The following is a 24,407-nucleotide window of genomic DNA, read 5'->3' as shown; positions in this document are numbered from 1 at the left end:
AGAAAACGAACTGACAACCTATACAAAGGGACAAAATACTTGCAAATCATATATATGATAAAAATTCTTACAGATCAATAATAAAATTTCTACAGAACTCTTACAACTCAAAAATAAAATGACAACTCATTTTTTAAAGAAAGTTTTTGGCTGCACCATGCGGCATGCAGGATCTTAGTTCCCCAACCAAGGCTCAAACACCGCCTGTGCTGGGAGCTCTCCTGTATTGGGAGCACAGAATCTTCAACACTGGACCATTGGGGAAGTCCCAAAGACAACTCATTTTAAAAATGAGTAAAGGATCTGAATTAACATTTTCAAAAGAAGATGTACAAAAATGTGTTGACATGCACATGCAAAGATGCAAATCAATACCACAATGACACAGTACTTCACACATACTAGGATGGCTATAATCGAAAAATCAGAAAGTAACAAGTGTTGACAAGGATGTAGAGAAACTGTAACTCATGCATTGTTGGCCGGATGTAAAATAACGTAGTTACTTTGGAAGGTTTGGCATTTCCTTGAAATGTTACAAGTAGAGTTATCATATGATCCACTTGTAGGTATACATCCAAAAGAACTAAGGACACGTTCACATAAAACTTGCATACAGTGTTCACAGCAGCATTGCTCATAACAGCCAAAAAGTAAAAACAACCCAAGTGTCCATCAACTGAAGAATGGACATCACTGAAATGTGATATAATCTTAAAATGGAATGTTATTCAGCAATCAAAAGGAATGAAATACATGCTACAACATGCATGAAAGATGAAAATATTAAGCTAGGTATAAAATGCCAGTCATAAAAGAAAAACATAATGTATGGTTATATTAAATTACCCAGAATAGGCAAATCTATAGAGACAGAAAATTTAATGGTAGCCTAGGGCTGGGGAAAAGTGGAGGGTAGAAAGAGGAGTGACTGCTAATGATGTAAGACTTCTTTGGGGGATGATAAAAAATGTTGTGGAATTAGATAATGGGATGTTGTACAACGTTAGTAAAAATCACTGAACTATATACTTTAAAATGTGATTTTTACGGTATGTAAATTACATCTCAATAAAAAAAATTAGATTCTGATGGTTGTATGACCTCATGAATTTGCTAGAAAACAGAAATGTATGGTAAATGAATTACACGTCAATAAAGTTACTTACAAAGAAAAGAGATTGAGGGGTTGATGTGAAACAAGAACAGTTTCTTATGGTCCCTCTTTGCCCCCAGCACCCCCTTTAGGCTATAAATAATAGTTTTATTCTTAAATATTCTGATTTTCCTCCTTTAAAATAGAGTTATAAAAGAAATGCAATATTCCAATGGAAAGATAATAGTATGTATCTCAGTATAAGGAAAGTAGCCGTATCTCATATTACTCTCTAAAACTCAAAACCTACCTCTTTGGGAATTAACACAGCTACCTTGCCCACTTTCTCCAACCATGAGAAATTTTGCTCTAGCCTTGCTTTAGTTATAGGGACTAGAAAGAAATACACATCACTTTTGGAAGTAAAAAATTTTTTTAAATGTACAAATTTAAGATCTGGCTTCCCAAATAAAACCCATTGGTAGCCATCTGCTAGGTAGCTGAGGATGGACAGAGATATAAAGCAGTTAAAAGGGCTAGAGAGAAACTTTTCCTCTAGGGATGACCTAATGGTACACTTTTGGTCAGATCTCTAAAGAGGTGGGAAGAACAGGAAAGATTGGTTTTGTGGACTACTATCTCTGGCTTTCAGAGTTTGGTTTTGTTTAGAGCATTTCCAGTCATTTTTCACTTGTTCCATGCAAGTGTTCCCAAATGCCATCCCACTGTCTGTGTCACAATCATACCTGTACAGGTAATAACAATATCCACTTGTCGGATGACCTCATTTAATTTCACCAGTCGAAATCCATCCATACTGTAGAAATAAAGTACGATCAGTTAACCTAAATAGGCAGCTGGGAAGCCTTCTGCCACATAACCTCAAAAGCTAGTACCCAAGTTGCTTTGGTACCTACGTCACTTTTTGATATGGCTGGACTATTCTTAGCAGTGAAAAATTCAAGCTGCTTCCTTAGTTCACATAGGACAGAAATAAAAGGTTCTTTCTACCACCGGGACCTAATTCTTCCTGATAATAGAGAGACAGGGTTAACTGTGAAACCCCAATCAACTTCCAGGAAGTGTCATTCTACCTGAGCCTAGTGCCCCACTGAAACTGCTCTCCCCAAGATCATCAATGATCTCCTGGATGCCAAAAGCAAATTGTTCTTGAGACTCTAATATTACTTGATTTCCTCTGTTACATAAACATTATTTGCCTTCTTAAAACTCTATTGTCCTGGAGTCCATGATGCTGTTTTCTCTTGGTTTTCTTAATTTTCTGATTGCTCCTTCTGGATCTCAGTCAATCCTTACATGTTGGTACCCTGTGGGGTGTTCTTTTCCTCTCTTTTTTCAGCATTTATCCATTCTTGCCCCTTGGATATAAATGATGCCTCACAGGCGGCTTATTTTCACATTGATATCTTTAGCTTAGATCTCTCCAAAGCGTCAGAGCCATGGATCAAATTATCCACTGGATAGCCCCTCCTCATGTCCCACAAAGACCTCAAACTTATTATCTTCCCCACTCCACCATGCCTATCTGTCTCTTCTATGTTTTCTACCAACCCTATCTATCTCTTCTTCTATATTTTGTGTCTTAACCAACAACATTGCTGTTCGCCCAACTCTAAAAGTCAAACTATAATGTCCTAGCCTACTGCCTCTCTCTAGTTAAAACTGTCACCAAATTCAGTTGATTCTTTTTCCTTAATTCCTTAAAACCTCTTTAATCTATACCGACTCAATAGAGTTTGAACAAACTCCAGGAGATAGTGAAGGACAGGGAAGCCTAGTGCACTGCAGTCCATGAGGTCACAAAGAGTCAGAAATGACTTAGTGACTAAACAACAATCTAGTCCCTCTTCTTTATACATGTAGGCCTGACATTCAGATTGTATTATTCCTTGCTATGGTAGACTCTGACCCAATCTCATTGCCTCTAAGTTTATATCTAATTCATTTTTCAGAGTGATTTCCTGAAATGCAGTCTGGATCAGGTCACTTGCCTGCTTAAAATATTAATACTTCAGTGAGATTGCTTAGTATCAAGATAAGACAGGAAGACTTAAGTTGATATATGTGGGCAGCTCCATTAAGATTACTTCCAGCTTCTTAAATATAAACGTTATGCTCTCTCCTTCCTAGGAGACCCTTGAAAATGTTCCCTGTACCTGGAACTTACTTTCAAACTAAGAAGTCACTTAAACAAGTTTCAAGACTCAGCTCTATTGACACCTCTTTCTACCCTACCCCGCCTTGCTCTATCTTTTATTTATGTTTAATGGTCATTTTTTTTTTAATTGGAAGTTTTTAAATCTCCTGCTCTTTAGTTAGATATTCCTCCTTTGTGCCCCCACAGAAGCATGTGCTATTTATCTCTATCATTGCCCTTATTACACTGCATGGCGGTTATTTGTCTGTGTGCTTCTAAAAGCAGGAATTTGTTTCATTCTTCCACTCATCCTATTCATTCTCACCACAGAGCAGAGTACCTAACATAGAATAAGTGCTCAATTCACATTTATAAGGTAGTTTGAATCAGTATCTCAATCAGTATTAAAGCATGTTTAGGTTTTTCTAATAAACCCTGAAAGTGCTAGAATGGTGACAGTTCCCCTTGTGTGCTGGGCCTTGACTTAGACAAAGTCAACACCTCTGTTGGAGAAAACTGTGGGTTGATGGCTAGCATGTGTGAGGAGTGGTAGGCCAGGGGAAATGTCATGCCTCATCTATCGTGGGTGCCTTCCTTGGGCGGGTTAATGGTAAAGACTGAGTGGGTTATTCAGGCTACAGACACGGGGACTGTGTGGTTGTTTTCAGGGACAGTGGTACTAAGTTGGCCAAAAAGTTCATTTCATTTTTCTGTAAGATTTTATCCAATATTTCTATCCTGTTGAGGGTGGCAAGAGACAATTTTAATAAGTTACCACTTAGTGGGCATGTACTATGTGACAGCCCCTCTACACTGTGCATAGTTATATATTTATTATAATGTATGTGTTAGTCATTCAGTCATGTTCAACTCTTTGCAACACCATGGACTGTAGCCCACCAGGCTCCTCTGTCCATGGGATTCTCCAGGTAAGAATACTGGAGTGGGTAGCCATTTCCTTCTCCAGGGGATCTTCTCGACCCAGGGATTGAACCTGGGTCTCCTACACTGCAGGCAGATTCTTTACCATCTGAGCCACCAGGGGAGCATTATCATAATAATTATATAATTATTTTCTGAACTTTCATAATTGAGGTAGATAAGATTACACACAATTTACAGATGAGAGGAACTATTTTTTAAATTTTAACTTTGGAATCATTTCAAGCTTAAGAATTATAAGCACAGTACAAACAACTCCTGTGTATCCTTCAATCAGAGTTAGTAGATTTTACCCTTCACTTGGTTTGTCTGACATTTCTTCCTGATCACACTGAGGTGACGCATCTGGGGGAGGCATGTGACAGAAGTGCTCTTTTAGGTGCATCACTTTGGAAAGGATCTGACGCCAGCCTATTTCTTTTTTGATCATTGTTTTCAAAGGGAGAGGGATGGCATGTGGAGCTGGGAAGGGGCTACCTGTTTTCTGACTCAAGGTGTTCCCTGTTACTGCTTGCACAGGAGTTGCAAATTCTAGCTTCTCTGATGATCTCTGTTCTCCCAGAGCAGAGCTCCTAGGTCTTTGAAAGACGGGTGCTTACAGTTAATACCAGCCTCTCAGGATCCAGGCCCCTCCAAGAGAAAATGTTACGTTAAAAGGCCATTCTTTGGAGGCAGTTACAAGATCACATTAGACAGTGCTGCAAAGGAAAAAGCAGATCTCCTTGTGTATGCTTACCAGGCTTGAAGAGCGCAGATGGGGTCGATCTCAGTCACATACACAATGGAGCCCATAGCTTTCAAGGCAGCACAGCACCCCTTCCCGACCTGGAGAGAGGAGAAAGAACGCATGATAAGGAAAGTCATGAAGAAAACAGCTCCTCAAAGCTTCTGGAGAAGTGTACCCTCCTTTCCGTCCCCAAAGGGAATTTCACTGAATAGATTCATGCTTGGGGGAAATAGGAAAAAAAATAAATGAATGCATTTCATAAACAAACTCCTCAGCCCTGCTTAGCACATGCATGTGCACAAGTACACCCACACTCACGATTTATAATCAAAACACAAGCTAAAAGAACATCGCAAACAGCGCATTGGAACAGTCAGAAAATCAACTTAAGGAAAAAATAGCAAAAATGCAAAGGGAAAAAGAAAGATTGTACTTTAACCAGAGGGCTTCTGAAGTTACTTTTTCCCCATTTAAAATGGTAAATGAATGTAGTTTGATGTCCACAGAAGTGAAAAGTTCTAGTATATTTCTGCAAAATACATTTTAAATTCCTAATAACTGAAAGATTAAACCTTACCTCTCCATAGCCACAGACTACCACCTGCTTCCCACCAAACATCATGTCTGTTGTTCTTTTAAGTCTACAGGGGAAGGAAAATTCAATCAGAAAAAATCTCTAGTTTCTCCCTTAAGATTAGATTGAGTCCCTTTGTTTTCATGGTGGGTTTTTTTTTTCTTTTTTTGGTTTTGGGTCTTTGTTTTGAATGTTGAAAGTAAGCCTGGTTTCTGTTCTAAAGAAACTATTTAATGACTAGAAAGAAAAGTTCAATAAAATATGCATTTTCTGACTCCATGCTATCCAATCAATTCCATCTATATGTGAGGGTTTTTTCTTTTTTTCCCCCTTGTCCTGGGAGTAGTGCAAAAGGGAAGAAGTTATAGACCACAAAGTAACTTTTAAACATAAAAGCAATATATATTTATTATATAACATTTAGAATATATAATATTTGGAAATAAAGATAAAAAGTAAATAAAAATAATGTAATTTTATTTAGGAGGTGACAAAGCTCTGGCTTAATGTAAACTTTCTAGCTTATTGAATGAGATACATAAAATATAATATTGATAAATGAGTCTTATATTTAGTAATATCACAATGGCCAATAGGTCCCACATTAATTCAGGTAGGGTAATAGGCAACAAGGTGGAGAAGAGCCATGAAACATGCCAACATTGACTGCATAAGCAGTGAGTTTTCTGGGCTGAGTCCTTTGCAGACATGTTCTACTTCTTTGTCTCTGAGTCTCTATGAGGCTAGAATAAAGGTCCTTACTGTTTTCAGGCTCTCTTGGAAGAAGTTGTAGGAGCAGTTTCTGGTTTCTCTTTAGGTCTGGTTGATCTCCCTTCTCTAGGAAGCCCTGGCTAGGCAGAAGAAACTTTTCAACTAAAATCTGCCATTCTGAGACAGTTCTGACAAATGTCTGTGGGTCTTTCTACTCATCTATCTGGTTAACCTCTCCTGTTGAAAAGAGTCTAAAAATGCCCCAAGGGAAAGTAGAAATCTGTCTTTTTAATGACTTGACAACTCCACTCACTAGGAACTAGTGTAACTCCATGAACCCCGATAAGACTCAGTAACTATCAGTTAAGTGCAGAGGCAATTTCTGTTGAGTGATGAGGGTAAGTCTGGCTGGCGACAACCATATTCAACAGTCATGGCTTAGAATGGTCCTGGACTGGCTCAGCACCAGCAAGGAAATCACTAGTGCCTGTGGTGTTCCAAACTGCCTGATGTTCAGTCTGGTAATGTGGCCCACAGGCCCTTTCTTCACTTTCCCATTAACCTATATATGATGGAAACCATTTGGTTTGGCAGTATTCTAAACCAACTTAATGCTTTCATACAGAGAATTATTGAGTCATCTTAGCAAGAAAGAAGAAATGTCAGGACACAAGTGTAGACAGCAACTGGGTTCTGGAAGAACACAGTTTTTGGTATATTATATCTAAGTAGATTTTTTTTCAGACTTGTAGTCCTCACAGATTTGCCTCTGGGAAATGACCCTTTGCTCACCATGATTTTCCAGATGGCCAAAGAACTGTTATGATGGTTGTAACTTAAGTCATGACAACATGACCTGGAAGAGAAATACCAGGAACCTTTTCCTAAATCACCAAAGATACTTACTTATACTGACTTTAGTTACTGACTTCCAGTCTTGATAGGATGACAAAGTAAAAACTGTCACCAAAAGACAGGAGTTGGTCTGATTTTTTAAGTAAAATAGATTCACTTGCAATAGCGATAGCAATGGTAACTCTATGTCATAAAATACTGAGTATTGAGTATGATGTAATAGTGATAGCAAAGGTATCTTTGGGTTATAAAATATTGAGTATGATATGTGTTATAAAATATTATGTCTGAGATACAACTAGTTTCATCCTATAAGGTATATATATAGAAACAAAGAATACATTTTCAGAGTCTGTATACAGCTTAGAGGTGCTACACAAATCATTTCCAGAAACAACCAAAACCAAAAAATTTAGAACCTCAATTCAACAACTGAAGTTCACTCCAAAGATAATCCATTACCCATCAAGAATTGATTCACGGCAACAGTAGAGGTTGTCAAATTTCTGTTTCGTGACTGAGTCATTGACATTCATGGCTGGAACACACAGCTTCCCAGCTTTGGATAGCTGGTAGAGCCTAAGGAAAAAGGAAATAAAAAAGAACATAAAATAATGAGATATTACAATCCATCAGTTTCATATCAAATTTTACAAATAAGTTAATTGAGTAGGCATGAGAGCCTGAGACACAACTAGTTTCATCCTATAAAGTATATATAGAGAAACAGAGAATACTTTTTCCAGAGTCTATATACAGCTTAGAAATAAAGATCTTAATCAAAAGGCACATGGGGAAAATCTTTAACCCACCTCTAAATTTTAAGGATTAAAATGTAAAACTTTAGATTGCTTATTAGTTTTATCTCTTTTTAATTATGAGAAACTTTTAAGTACTGTTTTAATCCCACTACTCTAAAGCAACAATTTTAACTTTCAAATAGTCTTAATTTCATAATTTCAGTATCAGATCAGATCAGATCAGTCGCTCAGTTGTGTCTGACTCTATGCGACCCCATGAATCGCAGCACGCCTGTCTATCACCAACTCCCGGAGTTCCCTGAGACTCACGTCCATCAAGTCAGTGATGCCATCCAGCCATCTCATCCTCTGTCGTCCCCTTCTCCTCCTGCCCCCAATCCCTCCCAGCATCAGAGTCTTTTCCAATGAGTCAACTCTTCGCATGAGGTGGCCAAAGTACTGGAGTTTCAGCTTTAGCATCATTCCTTCCATAGAAATCCCAGGGCTGATCTCCTTCAGAATGGACTGGTTGGATCTCCTTGCAGTCCAAGGGACTCTCTCAAGAGTCTTCTCCAACACCACAGTTCAAAACCATCAATTCTTTGGTGCTCAGCCTTCTTCACAGTCCAACTCTCAGATCCATACATGACCACAGGAAAAACCATAGCCTTGACTAGACGGATCTTTGTTGGCAAAATAATGTCTCTGCTTTTGAATATGCTATCTAGGTTGTTCATAACTTTCCTTCCAAGGAGTAAGCGTCTTTTAATTTCATGGCTGCAGTCACCATCTGCAGTGATTTTGGAGCCCAGAAAAATAAAGTCTGACACTGTTTCCACTGTTTCCCCATCTATTTCCCATGAAGTGATGGGACCAGATGCCATGATCTTCGTTTTCTGAATGTTGAGCTTTAAGTCAACTTTTTCACTCTCCTCTTTCACTTTCATCAAGAGGCTTTTGAGTTCCTCTTCACTTTCTGCCATAAGGGTGGTGTCATCTGCATATCTGAGGTTATTGAGATTTCTCCCGGCAATCTTGATTCCAGCTTGTGTTTCTTCCAGTCCAGCGTTCCTCATGATGTACTCTGCATATAAGTTAAATAAGCAGGGTGACAATATACAGCCTTGACAAACTCCTTTTCCTATTTGGAACCAGTCTGTTGTTCCATGTCCAGTTCTAACTGTTGCTTCCTGACCTGCATATAGGTTTCTCAAGAGGCAGGTCAGGTGGTCTGGTATTCCCATCTCTTTCAGAATTTTCCACCATTTATTGTGATCCACATAGTCAAAGGCTTTGGCATAGTCAATAAAGCAGAAATAGGTGGTTTTCTGGAACTCTCTTGCTTTTTCCATGATCCAGCGGATGTTGGCAGTTTGATCTCTGGTTCCTCTGCCTTTTCTAAAACCAGCTTGAACATCTGGAAGTTCATGGTTCATGTACTGCTGAAGCCTGGCTTGGAGAATTTTGAGCATTACTTTACTAGCGTGTGAGATGAGTGCAATTGTGCGGTAGTTTGAGCATTCTTTGGCATTGCCTTTCTTTGGGATTGGAATGAAAACTGACCTTTTCCAGTCCTGTGGCCACTGCTGAGTTTTCCAAATTTGCTAAATATGTATATCTACACGCATACTAAGTCGCTTCAGTCATGTCTGACTCTGGGCAACCCTATGGACTGTAGCCCACCAGGCTCTTCTGTCCATGGATTCTCCAGGCAAGAATACTGGAGTGGACTGCCATTCCCTTCTCCAGAGGATCTTCCTGACCCAGGGATCAAATCCACGCCTCCTGCATTGGTGGGTGGGTTCTTTACCACTAGCACCACCTGGGAAGTCCATATATCCATATGTAGGGTTATTTATTTTTTTAAATTCAGTCAACTAAAAGTTAGAACCAGATGTTTTATTCAAAATTCACCTCTTTCTAAAAGTTTGAAAATTTGGGACAATTCATAGTTTTATACATTCAAAAAGATCACAATATAATGAAAGCAGTGATAGTGGCTTATTCAGAATTTATTTCCCTAAAACTTTCTTACTTTAGCTCTTTCTGGGTAAATAATAGGAAACAGAAATGGTTAAATTGTATTCAGGGAATTAAGACTCATTTGAGAAACAGAACCCTAAATACTTGCTCTCTGTGTATGAATGTAAGCTCTCTGAGGGACCAGAATTTTTTTCCCCACTGCAAGATCCCTAGCATGGTTTTTAGAGCAGTTATTGGTTCAATGCAGAAGTTCAATAAGTGAATTTGTCCAAAAAAGACAAGCAGTCATTGTATTACAATGCTAGAAAACATGAGGCCCACACTGTTCCGCTATCCACTCCTCACTATTTAAGTTTGTTATTTGTGTTGTTAATTTAAAACACAAGTATGTGGATTCAGATCTCATCATTTCAGAGCATCATTCTAATTTTTAACATAATGTAGTCTATAAGTGGGCTTCTCTGGTGGCTCAGTGGTAAAGAATCCACCTGCCAATGCAGGAGACTTGGGTTTGATCCCTGGGTCGGGAAGATCCCCTAGAGAAGGAAACGGCAACCCACTCCACTATTCTTCCTGGGAAAACCCCATGGACAGAGAAGCCTGGTGGGCTACCATCCATGGACTTGCAAAGAGTTGAACATGACTTAGCAAATAAACAGCAACAACAATTCTGTAAGTATGTGATTACATGAACATATGTCCAGGCTGTATAAAGCCAGCATGCCTATGTCAAATCTTACCTATGAACTCCGGTAACACTCTCCTCCACTATGCCCTTGATTTTCTTAAACATGTTGGGATACTTCTTATAAATCCAGTGAGTAAGATCCCCTCCATCATCCAAGATCTGGAATAATAAGCATCAATAATGTCATATTTAAAATTTTGTAAATGGTTAAACAAAGTAATTTACAGTGGTCATTATACAGAAGAAAACGACAGTGAGATGAAAGGTCAACTGTAATTCTCACAGCCAAGTGAACTTCCCAAATGACATACCTACGAGGATCAAACTATACAGCAATGCCATGAGGATTTTCTTATGGACTAATAGCTTAAGTGATCATCTAGACCACTAGCTCCTGACTGTACTATAGTCAGAAAGCTTAAACCTAATAGCATATTTATAGTAGTTAAATTCAGGACTTTGAATATAATCAGTGAAAGCTTAGTAAAACCAGATAATTAGTCTCTCTCCCAGAACAATGGCTTATAAAACTGTATTTGTTAATCCTTTACTTCTCCCAAAGTACAGGCATTCTCCTACCCAAAATGCTCAGGCAGCACTGTAGGGTTTTGCCTAGCACAACCTCACACTCTCTATAAACCAAATTAAAAATAACTAGGGAACTGTGCAGCATGTAGGTGTGCAAGCATGCCTCTGAACAGCTCATCACTATTTCAGGTTGGGATTAAAGACAAACACAAAGCTGTGCCCACTGGAGCTTTCATCAGCAGAGGAAAGTTTCTGAATTATAAATAAGCTAAAGAAAGATCAGCTTAGAATACGATTAGGCAGTAGGCTGTGGCATTTCAGCCCTTTACCTAGCTGTCAGAAATGCTTGGCAGGACTTTCCAAATTGTCACATCCACTCTCCCAGAAAGACCCACACGACTGAGCTGCCCTCTGCTGGCACGTGCCCATTTTGCAGTTCCATCAGTTAACTCCACTACAAGTGTCAAAGGCGCCATCCTGGATCCCTGCCTACACACAATCTCCGACCTTGGATCTAATACCTGACCTCTTTTTTGCTTCTGCCCTTGTTTTTTTGTTTTGTTTTGGGCAGCACCACTTAGCTTATGGAATCCTAGTTTCCTGATCAGGGACTGAACCCAGGCCCTTGGCAGTGAGAACATGGAGTCCTAACCACTGGACCGCCAGGGAATTCCCAATTCTGCTCCTGCTGTTAATCTATTTTCTCTGATTCCACCAAACCTTATTTGGGAGTAGAGATCCAAGGCTGGACTCACTCTTACACTTGCTCCATACTGTAAGTCAGTGCTCCATTTTTCTTGTGGTAGAAACCCTCAGAACAGAGTCCCTAAGGAACAGACAGGGTCCTCTGCATTTCTCTCTCCCTTTTTACATGTATGAAATCCCTCATGGCATTTTTCCTTGCAGCCTCTGATCCCTAGCATACAAAACATGCTATACAGGAAAGACAGTATCTTAGAATAACTATTCTCATCCACTTTTTCCTCTTAACAAAGATTTTGAATACAGGCAGGTGGTTGCTATCCCTAATATTTATTTAATGAATAAAGCCTATAATTATCAGTCTGTCATTCTACTGCAGAAAATTCTTGTCACTCAGGAATCTTCCTGAGGTTAGCAAGCAAGTAAAAGTACTAGATCTTTACAGGATCCAAAAAGATTATGGGTACTGTTTTCTGGGGTCACAGTTCTTATTCTTGTCTTACTCACTTTGTCAACCTTTCCAGCAGTTTGTGCTGATCTACAATCTGTAAATGCTTGCTATGTACAATGCCCTGTCCTCCCTATGTTCGTGACTATACCATTAATATTTTATTCCCAGTAGAACCTCTGTCAGTCACACTCTGTGTGCTGGAATGAGCTGACTCATCGTGCAGCCAACTCCTCCCTCCCTTTGAGGATACAAAGGTTTTAACCCAGCTTTCCTCAAATCAACTCTTGGTGCATTATGACCTGCATCACAGAATCTAGAAAGACAGGCTGCTTCTCCTTCTGTCTCCCAGGTAAAGCCTGCTCTGCAGTCTTTAGCAGCAAGTAATAGTTGGACTAGAGCTTCAAGGATTCTTGTTTTTAGTTGATTTCCTTAATTTCTCCTCTCACTCCTATCCAGAAAGGTTTGCAAAGTAGGAGTACATTGTACTTGTGCAGCTTTGTGCTTCCCCTTATGAATCTAATATGCTATCAGACTTCAAGCACTTTTAAAAAAAGTGAAACAAAAATAAAAACTAAGCAAAAATTAAAAGCCCCAACTTCCTAAGGTGAGAAATGAATAAAGAAGAAATTTGAACTTGGATCCCTTCAGGTTTACTATAAATTTAGCATGTGATTCTAGAGAGAAAGCTATGTACCACTGGAGCTGTGTGTGTTGGGGGAGGTGCTGGTGAGCAGTGTTAGGGGATAGTAACTCATTCATCTTACTTTTTAACCAGTCATGTGTGAACCTGGAGTAGTATTTTAACGCTGCTGATGAATATGAGCACTTCTAAGATCAGCACTGACAATTATAAGCACTTTGAGGCTATAAAGAGGTTTAATATTCTTGGGATGTCCTAAGCATAAGCATCTAGTTCTGCTGGAAGCCCAGGTGCATCAGATGAAAAAGGAAACATCTTCCTTCCTGTTGGGAAACCCTCTCCCAGGCTACATCCTCCCTCCCTGTACCCCCAGGTCCCAATGAACTATGCTAACAGAAACCTAACACACCATGTTTGGCTGCCAGCCCTCCACATTCACACATCTGTCAATGCACCACCAGAAGTCATCTTCTGACTCTCCTTTCCAGGCAAACACAGGAAATCCTGAGAAACAAGAACAAAGAGAAACCATTAAAGCCTGAAAAAAGGGCTGACCCTCAGTTTTGGCACGAAGATGAGATGCTAGTTTTTCCCAGTTCCAAACTTGTTTTGCCATACTTCTTAGGCTGATGTTCTTCACTGATTAAATATTGTCTTCAGCCCCCTTTATCCATTCCTTCGTCTTTGATGGTCGTTTTATTCTTGTTAGACCAAAGAGGACAAACAAAAGGGCCAAGAGTATGAGGGATGCTAAAAATATGACTAAAGGCAAAAAAGAGGAAACTAGAAATATGTACTTTTTCATCTAGTCCAACTAGAATTCCCACCATTTCCCAACTACATTTTGATCTTTCTTTGCTTCTCTACCTTAGTCATTCCACCTTCTTCATCAGGAAAACTCTTACACTCTTCTTCTTCTGTTCAAATGTTGCTACACTTCACTGGCCAATTAAGTGGCATGTTCCTAATGAAGCCTTATTAACTCAGCTGTAAGTGATCTCTCATGGAATCTGATCTTTTATTAGCCCCTTGCTGGTACACTGAATGTGGACGTATGATCTGTTGTGGCATTATCATATATGTCCTTGTATTATCATTGTTTGTAAATGTGTCTTTTCTCCTCAACTACAATATAAGGTTCTGAGTGCAAAGACTCTCTTATTTGCCCTTAGAGTCAGTCAATAAGCATTTGTTGGAAAAAAAATGAATGTATATGTACAATTAATTGAACTACATATTTATATATGTGCACTTTCTATACATAATTTACACATTAATAAAAATCTTACAAATTAATGTAAATGAAAGAACAAATAAAATGTTGACAGCGTTTGCAAAAGGAGAGATACATGCACTATAGAACTTTCCCAGAATTTCTCATGAGCTCTGATGCAAATTTTTGTACCCTGATCTGTGTTGTGCTGTCAGAGAGGGAGTGCAAGAAACCGGCAAAGTCCACACTTCTCTATTTCTTTTTTTCTGACACAGTCATTTATTCTTCTTGCCATTGGCAAACACTCCCCAAATCTTACTCACCAGAAATTAACAGAGCGTCTCCATTTTCCTCCCTGACAATCCTTATGAATGGAAAGGGCTTTAAGGGAGCAACTGCCAGTGACAATGTCTAGTGGATAGACCATGTCCTTCCTTTGTTTCAAAACTACCCATTCTGGCAGTATCCCAACCAGGTTTCAACGCTCCTGTGTTTCAAAGTGGTCTTCACAAAAGCCCACATTTTAAGGCTATATGGAGGAGCACAGAGAAAAGTTAATAGTGGTAATAGCCTTGTAGATTTTGAAAAGGCAGTATTAGTCCACATCAGGGTTAAAGGGTCTCTGGCTTTTAATGTGGTGTAAGCCACAAAAATTGGCAATAATATAGAAGACCAATATTTACGGAAAAGGGGAAGAGAATTCAGAAATACAACAGAACTGCTCTAATCAATGCTCCAGGAAAAGCCATCCTGAAGGAGAAACAGCCTAACAGATACTATAGGCTAGGCAAGAGGTTCAGAAAAAGAACTCTTCTTTCCAACTCCAGATAAATATCTACACTTGGTGTCAAAGTGTCAGGTTATAAAGAGGACAAAACACAATGTCTAAAAAAGAGGGTAGAGGACAACATTCTCAGAAAATGCAGACAGACAGACCTTGGCTAAAGGGAGATACGAGAACTTAAGAGGGCTAACAATCAGGTCAAGTCCAGGGGAGAAGGAATGTACACTTGGCTACCAATCTTCATGGCACTACCAGCAATATTAGGGTTCTCTGTCAAATATCAGAGGCAAAAGGGTATTACTCCTCAATCCTCAAAACTGTAGGAACAAGATAAACTGCAGGAAAGTTGATCTGAGGTGGTATTTATTTGTGCTGCTTTCTTCTTTCCAGTCATTTTATGTGAGACATATTTCTCCTAAGGCTGCACATCATGCCTGTGGGTCTGGTTACCAACTGCCACCTGGGACAAAGTATTTCCCAGGAAAACTTGTGTCCAGCGGGTCTAGCTTTATTATTCTAAGTATTTTCTCACTTTCAATCCTAAAACCATAATGAGACAACAGCCTCCATAAATTCTGTCACCCAGGCAGACAGGGGAACCTTATTAAAGGAGTGACAACAATTCTAGGTTCTAGGCTTGTTATATCACAAATACAAAATCATCAGTTGGTATGGTTTTGAAAAGTTAGTTTGTGGAGAAGGGAATGGCAATCCACTCCAGTATTCTTGCCTGGAGAATCCCATGGACAGAGGAGCCTGGCAGACTACAGTCCATGGGGTTGCAAAGAGTCGGACAGGACTGAGTGACTAACACTACTAAAAGCCTAGCTGACACCACACTCAAAGCTGAACAGTTGCTTAGGTTCTTTGGTCTGTGGCTGAGGGATGGAGCTATTCATATGTGGAGATGTACTGGATTTAAAATCAGCTTTGTAAAACCATTCTGGAATAAAGCTCAACTGGAAAAGTGAAAAAAAAAAAGTTAGTTTGGAATCATTTTATAAGATAGATGATGGAATAACTACGGAATCAATGGCACTTCCAAGAACATTCTATAGCCCAGTATGGAAAGGCTAATCGAACAAGTTTCTTAGTCTTGTACAGGGCAAGAGGGCCTACAGTGGACCTTAAGGGGGAGCTCTTTGGGCAAGAGGAGAGAAAATAGGGGGGCTCCAGTGAGAATATCAGGAAAATCTACCAAGAAGAAAATGGGGGTGGGGGTAGTGGAGGGTTCACAAGAATCAGTAGAAGAAACAGTGAAATTTACACAGGAGCAAGGACCTGAGACTGTCACAGCCTTACACAAACAGCTGAAATAGTAAACTTCTCTTTACTCGGCTCCCGTGACTCAGGCCTCTCCACACAGGTCCCTGTGACAACAGCCTTCCATCTACTCTCCCAGGAGTGCTTTCACACTGACTGCCTATTTCCTTCCTCATTTATGACTCGTCTTTGGGGACTTGATTTTCTGGAACTGTGTTGGCACTGGCTTCTGTTCTGGTTGTCTACAGTATGTACATCTCTACAGGGTGTCGCCACTAGCAGTACCTCATGATTCCTCCTCTGATCCTTCCCTACTCTAAGACTCGGCTCTGTCTCAGGAAGCTCAATGCCGGGCTGCTGCCGCCACCTTAGAAACCATCGGCTCCTGGGCTACCACATCCACTTCTCTTCTTCTTGCTGTTGCTGTTTTATCTTCACCAGCTTCTCAAAGCTTTCGGTTGTTGTTGGGTTGACAACAAACCAATCCTCAGAGTGGACAGAGTTGACGTGATACGTGACACCACTCTCTGACACAAATTCTTTCTGACAGAGAAGTGAAGTGAAGTGAAGTGAAGTCGCTCAGTCGTGTCCGACTCTTTGCGATCCCATGGACTGGTCTACCAGGCTTCTCTGTCCATGGGATTTTCCAGGCAAGAGTACTGCAGTGGGTTGCCATTTCCATTTTCTGACAGAGAAGACACTTGTATTTTCCAGCCACAAACGTTCCCAAAGTACAAGAGCCCAGGTGAGCTTTAAGACCAGATGCACTACTGTAGACAGCCTCACAACCCTGGTTAGGACACTGAATGCGATGATACTTCTGACTTCTATTTGTGTAGTACTTCTTGGCTGAAGGTCAGTAGCCCAGGACAAGTATATTTTAACTTCCAATCATCAGGTACCAGATCCTGAAGCACCTTTCTCTCAGGCCATTCCTTGGCCAGTTCATCAGAAGCCAGTTCCTGCAGGTGGTACACAGCTATCTGCCTCTGAACTCGGTCTCCACTCTTTGACTCCAAGCTCATGTCCTTCAAGCACTCTGGCTGTCCTGACTCTGGAAAGAAGAATACAGTACTATGCTCTTATATACAAGTGATATACGAGTCCAGTCTTCAATCTATACAGCTTTCCACAGTGGTGACATTTCAGGGTCATCTTCTCCAGCTCAGCAGCCCCTTTGCTCATTTTCTCACATGGTACAGATATCCCACGATGCTGGTGAAGCTACTAGAGCAACTCTCATGCATGCATCTCAGCTTTCCCAGTTTCTTGAGAACTGTTCAGAGACGTTCCCTCTCACTTGGCTCATCTATTTCATCTCCAGCCTTAAAATGGGGAAGCTATTATGATTTGCCATGACATGATACTTCATCTCTGCTAGTGAAAGAAGCTGTTTCCCACAATGACGACAGGTAAACATTTCCTATTTACAGTTTCCCTGTGTTTCTTTAAGCCCTCTATGGTCTTTCTCCCTACTGCCTGGCAGGTAGGACAGGAGACACTGCCTTCATTCACAATTTCTAAGTACCACTGTTCCTCTAAACTGCCTGCTGCATAAGCCGGTGGTTCCTTCCAAATACGGTGAGTCTGGGCTTTGGGATTAGGCTGAGCTTTAGGCTGCTGCTTCCTCCCATAAAGCTTATGCTTCTTCTGTGGAAATTCTCTGATAGTCTTCATCTTCTTCCTGCCTGGGTTTCCTTTTTCCTTTGGTTGATATTCCATCTGACCCTTCTACATGGGAAGCAGCAGCTGACTTGATCCTTCTCATCTTCACCCTGTAGGTAGATTTTCGGAAGGATGCTAGAAAATCACTCCCTGGTTCATGAAGCAGATGATGAACCGCTTAAGGAGTCATCATGAGGGATAGTGTACTGGAAACTCTTATCCTTTATGGAGGATTGGGTTCTGCTATTCTTAGCTTCCATGATCCTCGTGCTTCTCTGCTGCTTAAAGGGTGTGGGTCCCGGGGTAGCGGGCACTGCACGGAGTCTGGAAGACATCACTCCCTCTCCTCGCCTAACAAATTGACCCAACGGCTCCAGCCAGACAACGCCACTTCCGCTCTCCTCTCCACTCCCAGATGTGGAGTCGGGGCCGCGAGCCCTCTCTGTTTCTTTTGTCCTTCAAGTGTCAGTGGCTGTTGTGTTCAAATATTAGTCTGCCAGGTCAAGTCCTGTTTAGTGCTAAAGCAGAAGTACCAAACATTAAATCAGAGCACACTGCTGAAAAACCAGTAGGACCACAAAATTATATCTGAAGCATTTTCTTTTCTAATCCATATGACCTGGAAAGTGAAAGTCGCTCAGTCGTGTCCGAGTCTTTGCAACCCCATGGACTATACAGTCCATGGAATTTTCTAGGCCAGAATATTGGAATGGGTAGCTGTTCCTTTCTCCAGGGGATCTTCCCAACCCAGGGATCAAACCCAGGTCTCCTGCATTGCAGGCAGATACTTTACCAGCTGAGCCACAAGGGAAACCCCATATGACCTTAGACAGTGAATGTGTTCAATGGTGCTCTAATATTAGCAAGGCAAGGCAAAGCATTAACTAATAATGGAATATCAGACATAAGAAGATATTTGTGGCTGTAAAGCAATACAGTTACCTTGATCATGTTTAACAAAAAGAAGTTCAGAAAGAGAGAAACCTCATCAAGAATAGGGACCCACCAAAACATGGAGACAGTCTAAGTGTTCATCAACAGATGAAGGGATAAAGAAGATGTGGTGTGTGTGTGTGTGTATATATGTATAATAGAATATTACTGAGCCTTGAAAAAGAATGAAATAATGCCATTTGCAGCAACATGGATGGACCTTGAGATTATCATACTAAGTAAATTAAAATATTAAATAATATCACTTATATGTGGAATCTAAAAAACAGTATACATGAACTTATTTACCAAATGGAAAGACTCACAGACATAGAACACAACTTATGGCTACCAAAGGGGAAGGTGCAAGACAGACAAATTAGGAGTATGGGATTAACAGATATACACTACCATATATATATATTAGATAAACAACAAGGATTTACTATATGGCATAAGAAAACACATTCAGCGTCTCATAATAACCTATAGTAAAAAAGAACTGAAAAAAGAATATATATGCGTGCATATGTGTGTACACACACTTTACTGTATACCTGAAACTAATACAATATTGTAAATCAACTATACTTCATTTAAAAAAAATGAATATTTCTTCCAAGACAACTTTAAATGTCAACTTTCCTTACAGATTTACATCAAAACAATGGAACTTTTTGAAACCTTTAGCCAGAGACAAAGAATGTGCAAAAGGTCTTACCACTTTCTGCTAGAGCAGCAGCCACTTCGTTGAGGGTGGAATAGATGTTGCAGGCAGCCCATCGGCACTGTGCTCCCAGAGCTCCCAGAGTTTCCATAAGCACCTGTATTAAAGAGAAAGCAGGAGATGAGCAAGCACGGGCCAAACAGCTGGTCAAGGAATTAAGTTTATATATTTGACAATGAGAAAGTACATTATGGAAGCTCCCAGAGTTTCCATAAGCACCTGTATTAAAGAGAAAGCAGGAGATGAGCAAGCACGGGCCAAACAGCTGGTCAAGGAATTAAGTTTATATATTTGACAATGAGAAAGTACACCAATGATTTTCAACATGTGCTTTGCAGAAACTTCAGCACTTTGAGAATGGGGCAGGGGTTGAGGGTAGGCATGAGGAAGGCTCCCACTGAGCTGTATGCTTTTACTCATTTAACCTACTGGTCCTCCCTATAAGATTCAATTAAACCAAGGATTTCAGAGCCATACATCTTTTCAAAAACCACCAATTTATAATTCTGCTTCTCTTTACGATGTAGAAAGCCGAAAGAGAAGCTTCCGCTCTAAAAACAAGAAAAAGCTGCATAATCTACCATACTGTAACGTTTCTTGAGCCTATCAAAGAGCCGAGGTCATAATGCAACCAATGAACTCCAGAGAGCGCCAAATCCCTTTAGGGAGAGAGGGAACACAGTTTTATTCTTGTCAGAGTGCAGGAGGAAGAGGTGGCTGTCATACAATAGAGTAAGAAAAAATTAACTAAAATGTTAATGAATTAGTAAAGACTGAGTGTGGGAAAGTATCAATATGTCAGTTTGGAACTTCTGGTGGCCTGAGCCACAATGAGATTTCATACTCATGTGAAAGGGCTTTTCTAGGGGCTTCCAACCAGAGCTCACAAAGGAGACTGGGGGCAGGGAGCTGATTGCCTGTGCTCGACAATAAGCATGAAATCTGGGCACTTCCCCAGTCTTCTCTCAGAGGAAACAAAAGTCCTAAACTGTAGCAAGAAGAGCGGGAATTATGCCTGCCATGAGGGACAAGACAAAGACCCATTGCTTCTGGCGGAGGGTAGAAGTAAAAACTCTCTGCTCCTTGGGGAGTAGCTGAAAACCATCTTGGGCCCAGGACTAGGTATGCTGATACAAAGTAAAAATCACTGCCTCTCCAGGAGGGACAGGAAAATATCTCTGCTCAAGACCTACCACAGGAGAACACTGGAACCCACTAAAAAAAGATACCCCAGTCCAAGGACAAAGGAGAAGCCACAATGAGACAGTAGGAAGGGCACAATCACATTAAAATCAAATCCCATGACCCAGAGGGATGGTTTGGGGAAGGAGGTGGGAGTGGGGTTCAGGATGGGGAACACGTGTACACCCATGGCAGATTCATGTTGATGTATGGCAAAACCAATACAATACTGTAAAGTAATTAGCCTCCAATTAAAATAAATAAATTTATATTAAAAATAATAATAATAAAATCCCATACCCATCAGGTGGGCGACCCACAAACTGGAGAACAATAATACCAATAAGTTCTCACACTGTTGTAAAGGTTTTAGGTGCCACACCAGATTTCCCAATGTGGGGATCCGGCAAAGGGACTGGTAATCTCCAGGGAATCTGACTTTGAAGGACAGTGGTATTTGATTATAGAACTACCACAGATACAAGAAAAAATTTGACAGAAGTGGCAGGAACACTGAGAAAGTCCCATTTTCACAGAGGCTGGCCTAAGACTGAGATTGGACCAGAAAAATTTAAGAAGCCCAATTGCTCTCACTATGAGCCTAGGTCCAGAAAACAAGCAGTCTTCTGCTGTGGGGGGACATGCACTTGAAGAGAGAGCCCCCCTGTGGCAAGCATGTGCAGAAGTAGTTGACAGCCTGAGGGTGGAGCAGAAATACTGAGAGCCCTCTGGCTTGGAGGAATCTGTAGCCTTCGGTACGGAACAGAATTGAAATCCAGACCAGTTCATGACAATAATGGGAACTAACATACTACCATTCAATATAAAAGTTCAAGACACACCAAAAAAGTGAAAAACCCAACCCACAGTCAGGAAAGAAAGTATTCAAGAGAACCAGACTCTGAGATAAGCTAATGTTTGATCAGACAGGAACTTTAAATATGATTATCATATTTATGTTGAAGCAGTCGAGAGAAACAGATCGACATCCATGAACAGATAGAGAATTTCAGCAAAGAAATGGAAACTATAAAAAACAAGTGAAATAGAAACATTGGAATTTTTTTTAAGGTATCAGATTTAAGAATTCTTTCATTAGACTTATCATACCAAACTGGGCATATCTAAGGATAGAATCAGTGAGCTTGAAGATAGATCGATAGAAATCCGCAAACTGAAATAGAGAAAGAAAAAAACAGTCGGAGAAAAATCAGAAGAGAGTATCTAAGATCTATGGGATACCATCAATGGTCTAATTTACATATAACTGGAGTTCTGGGAGGAGGAGAGAACAGGGCAAAAGATATATATGAAGAGTTAGAGATCAAATTGCCAATATCCGCTGGATCATCGAAAAAGCAAGAGAGTTCCAGAAAAACATCTATTTCTGCTTTATTGACTATGCCAAAGCCTTTGACTGTGTGGATCACAATAAACGGTGGAAAATTCTGAAAGAGATGGGAATACCAGACCACCTGACCTGCCTCTTGAGAAACCTATATGCAGGTCAGGAAGCAACAGTTAGAACTGGACATGAGACAACAGACTGGTTCCAAATAAGAAAAGGAGTACGTCAAGGCTGTATATTGTCACCCTGCTTATTTAACTTATATGCAGAGTACATCATGAGAAACCCTGGGCTGGAAGAAGCACAAGCTGGAATCAAGATTGCCGGGAGAAATATCAATAATCTCAGATATGCAGATGACACCACCCTTATGGCAGAAAGTGAAGAAGAACTAAAGAGCCTCTTAATGAAAGTGAAAGAGGAGAGTGAAAAAGCTGGCTTGAAGCTCAACATTCAGAAAACGAAGATCATGGCATCTGGTCCCATTACTTCATGGGAAATAGATGGGGAAACAGTGGGAACAGTGTCAGACTTTATTTTTTTGGGCTCCAAAATCACTGCAGATGGTGATTGCAGCCATGAAATTAAAAGACGCTTACTCCTTGGAAGAAAAGTTATGACCAACCTAGATAACATATTCAAAAGCAGAGACATTATTTTGCCAACAAAGGTCCGTCTAGTCAAGGCTATGGTTTTTCCATTGGTCATGTATGGATGTGAGAGTTGGACTGTGAAGAAAGCTGAGCGCCGAAGAATTGATGCTTTTGAACTGTGGTTCTGGAGAGGACTCTTGTGAATCCCTTGGACTGCAAGGAGATCCAACCAGTCCATCCTAAAGGAGATGAGTCCTGGGTGTTCATTGGAAGGACTGATGCTGAGGCTGAAACTCCAGTACTTTGGCCACCTGATGCGAAGAGTTGACTCACTGGAAAAGACCCCGATGCTGGGAGGGATTGGGGGCAGGAGGAAAAGGGGATGACAGAGGATGAGATGGCTGGATGGCATCACCAACTCGATGCACATGAGTTTGGGTGAACTCCAGGAGTTGGTGACGGACATGGAGGCGTGCAGCACTGCGATTCATGGGGTCACAAAGAGTCGGACACGACTGAGCGACTGAACTGAATTAAACTGAATGGGCAATTATTTTTGAAAATTAATGAAAGAGGATCCGGGAACAATACTATTAACACTCCAGTAGCAAAGAGCACAGTAGTGTACAGATCCACTAAAGGAAAAGGAACCAGCACTCCATGGAGAAGAGGCTTATTCCAGGGATAGGACAGGGAACGTACAAGATGAGCTTAGAGCCTCTTGTACCAGAAGCAAGGAAGTGCTCAAAGAATGAAAGGGATATGTCAAAAGGCAAGGCACAGAAGCAAGATTTAAGGGGTTCCTTCTGGCCAAAATTTCAATAATTTTTATCATAATAAATAATGATAGTAATGGATTATAATCCATTAAATAAAATAGGAAACAATGACTCCATACCAAAAAAAAAAAAAAACTGAATAAATAAATGGAAAGCTTGATGAAGAATGGGATATTCACACAGTTTCTTATATCTACCTCACAAAATACTTATTATTACAAAGGGGGAAAAATAACTTTTACAATAGAAAAGTCTGACAGATACCACCTCCATTGAAGGGATCAAAATGAAGTTCAGTTATGGGACAAATTGAGATCAAGTGCCAACTGATAGGATTAAGTGGAAAAAAAAAAAAAAAAGGCAGCACCATTTCCTACCAAAGGTACATAACCTGAATCTAATAATGAAGAAGCATCATAAAAGTCTGAATTAAGGACATACTGCAGAATAACTTGTCTATAATCTTCAAAGTGTCAAGGTCATGAAAGTCAAAGACTGATCAACTGCCAGCACTGAAGAAGACTAAAGAGAGATGACAATTAAATGAGACATATAACTAGGGATGAGATCCTTTGGTTATAAAAAGTATTTGGACAATTAGTGAAGCTCAAATGGGACCTAAGGATTAGACAGCAATTATGAATCAGTGTTAATTTCCTAATTTTGAATGGTTGTATTCGTTGTATAGGAGAATATCCTTGTTTATAGAAAATACACACTAAAGTCTTTGTGGAAGCACCATCAGGTTGGCAACTTACTCTCAAATGGTTCAGAAAATAAAAAGTTATCTGGTACTATATTTGCAACTTTTCTATAAGTATGTTTATTTCCAATTTAAAAAATTATTATAATAAATTTAATCCACTGATTTAATCCTGACTTACCTTCACTTCAATCTGTAAGATGGAGACAGGCAGACAGGCTTCTTTTTAAGAAGGTAGTGTACCACCCCACTATTTTGACTAAGAGTTATTTCAACAAGGACAAAGGTTTGGTGAAAAAGTTTTAAAATTTCCTGATGGTAGTTAACTTTGGGTATTGATAATTTTCATTTTAAAAAATTTGTATTTTCTAATATTTATATACTAAATTAAAACTCTAATTAGAAATATGCTCTACTTAAAA

At 40.1% G+C, this 24,407-nt stretch overlaps 1 protein-coding gene and 1 pseudogene across 5 annotated transcripts in view; both read right to left on the bottom strand.

The window, feature by feature from the left end:
- The window catches only part of AHCYL2 (adenosylhomocysteinase like 2), a 190,901-nt gene that overhangs the window by 12,862 nt on the left and 153,632 nt on the right, over window positions 1-24,407 (bottom strand). For all 5 annotated transcript variants that reach the window (XM_019959064.2, XM_019959065.2, XM_070788147.1 and 2 more), the window contains exons 5-11: window positions 19,375-19,477; window positions 13,205-13,299; window positions 10,527-10,633; window positions 7,526-7,642; window positions 5,501-5,564; window positions 4,933-5,021; window positions 1,843-1,913 (exon numbers count right to left, since the gene is read on the bottom strand). In XM_019959064.2, coding sequence (XP_019814623.2) covers window positions 1,843-1,913; window positions 4,933-5,021; window positions 5,501-5,564; window positions 7,526-7,642; window positions 10,527-10,633; window positions 13,205-13,299; window positions 19,375-19,477 — 646 coding nt within the window. The remainder of the gene's footprint in view (window positions 1-1,842; window positions 1,914-4,932; window positions 5,022-5,500; window positions 5,565-7,525; window positions 7,643-10,526; window positions 10,634-13,204; window positions 13,300-19,374; window positions 19,478-24,407) is intronic.
- On the bottom strand, window positions 16,216-19,368 carry LOC109557616 (zinc finger protein 512-like; annotated as a pseudogene).

The sequence above is a fragment of the Bos indicus genome, chromosome 4, assembly GCF_029378745.1.
Source record: "Bos indicus isolate NIAB-ARS_2022 breed Sahiwal x Tharparkar chromosome 4, NIAB-ARS_B.indTharparkar_mat_pri_1.0, whole genome shotgun sequence".
NCBI lineage: Eukaryota > Metazoa > Chordata > Mammalia > Artiodactyla > Bovidae > Bos > Bos indicus.
The sequence above is the reverse complement of the archived record's forward strand: the minus strand, read 5'-3'. Positions and strand labels throughout refer to the sequence as shown.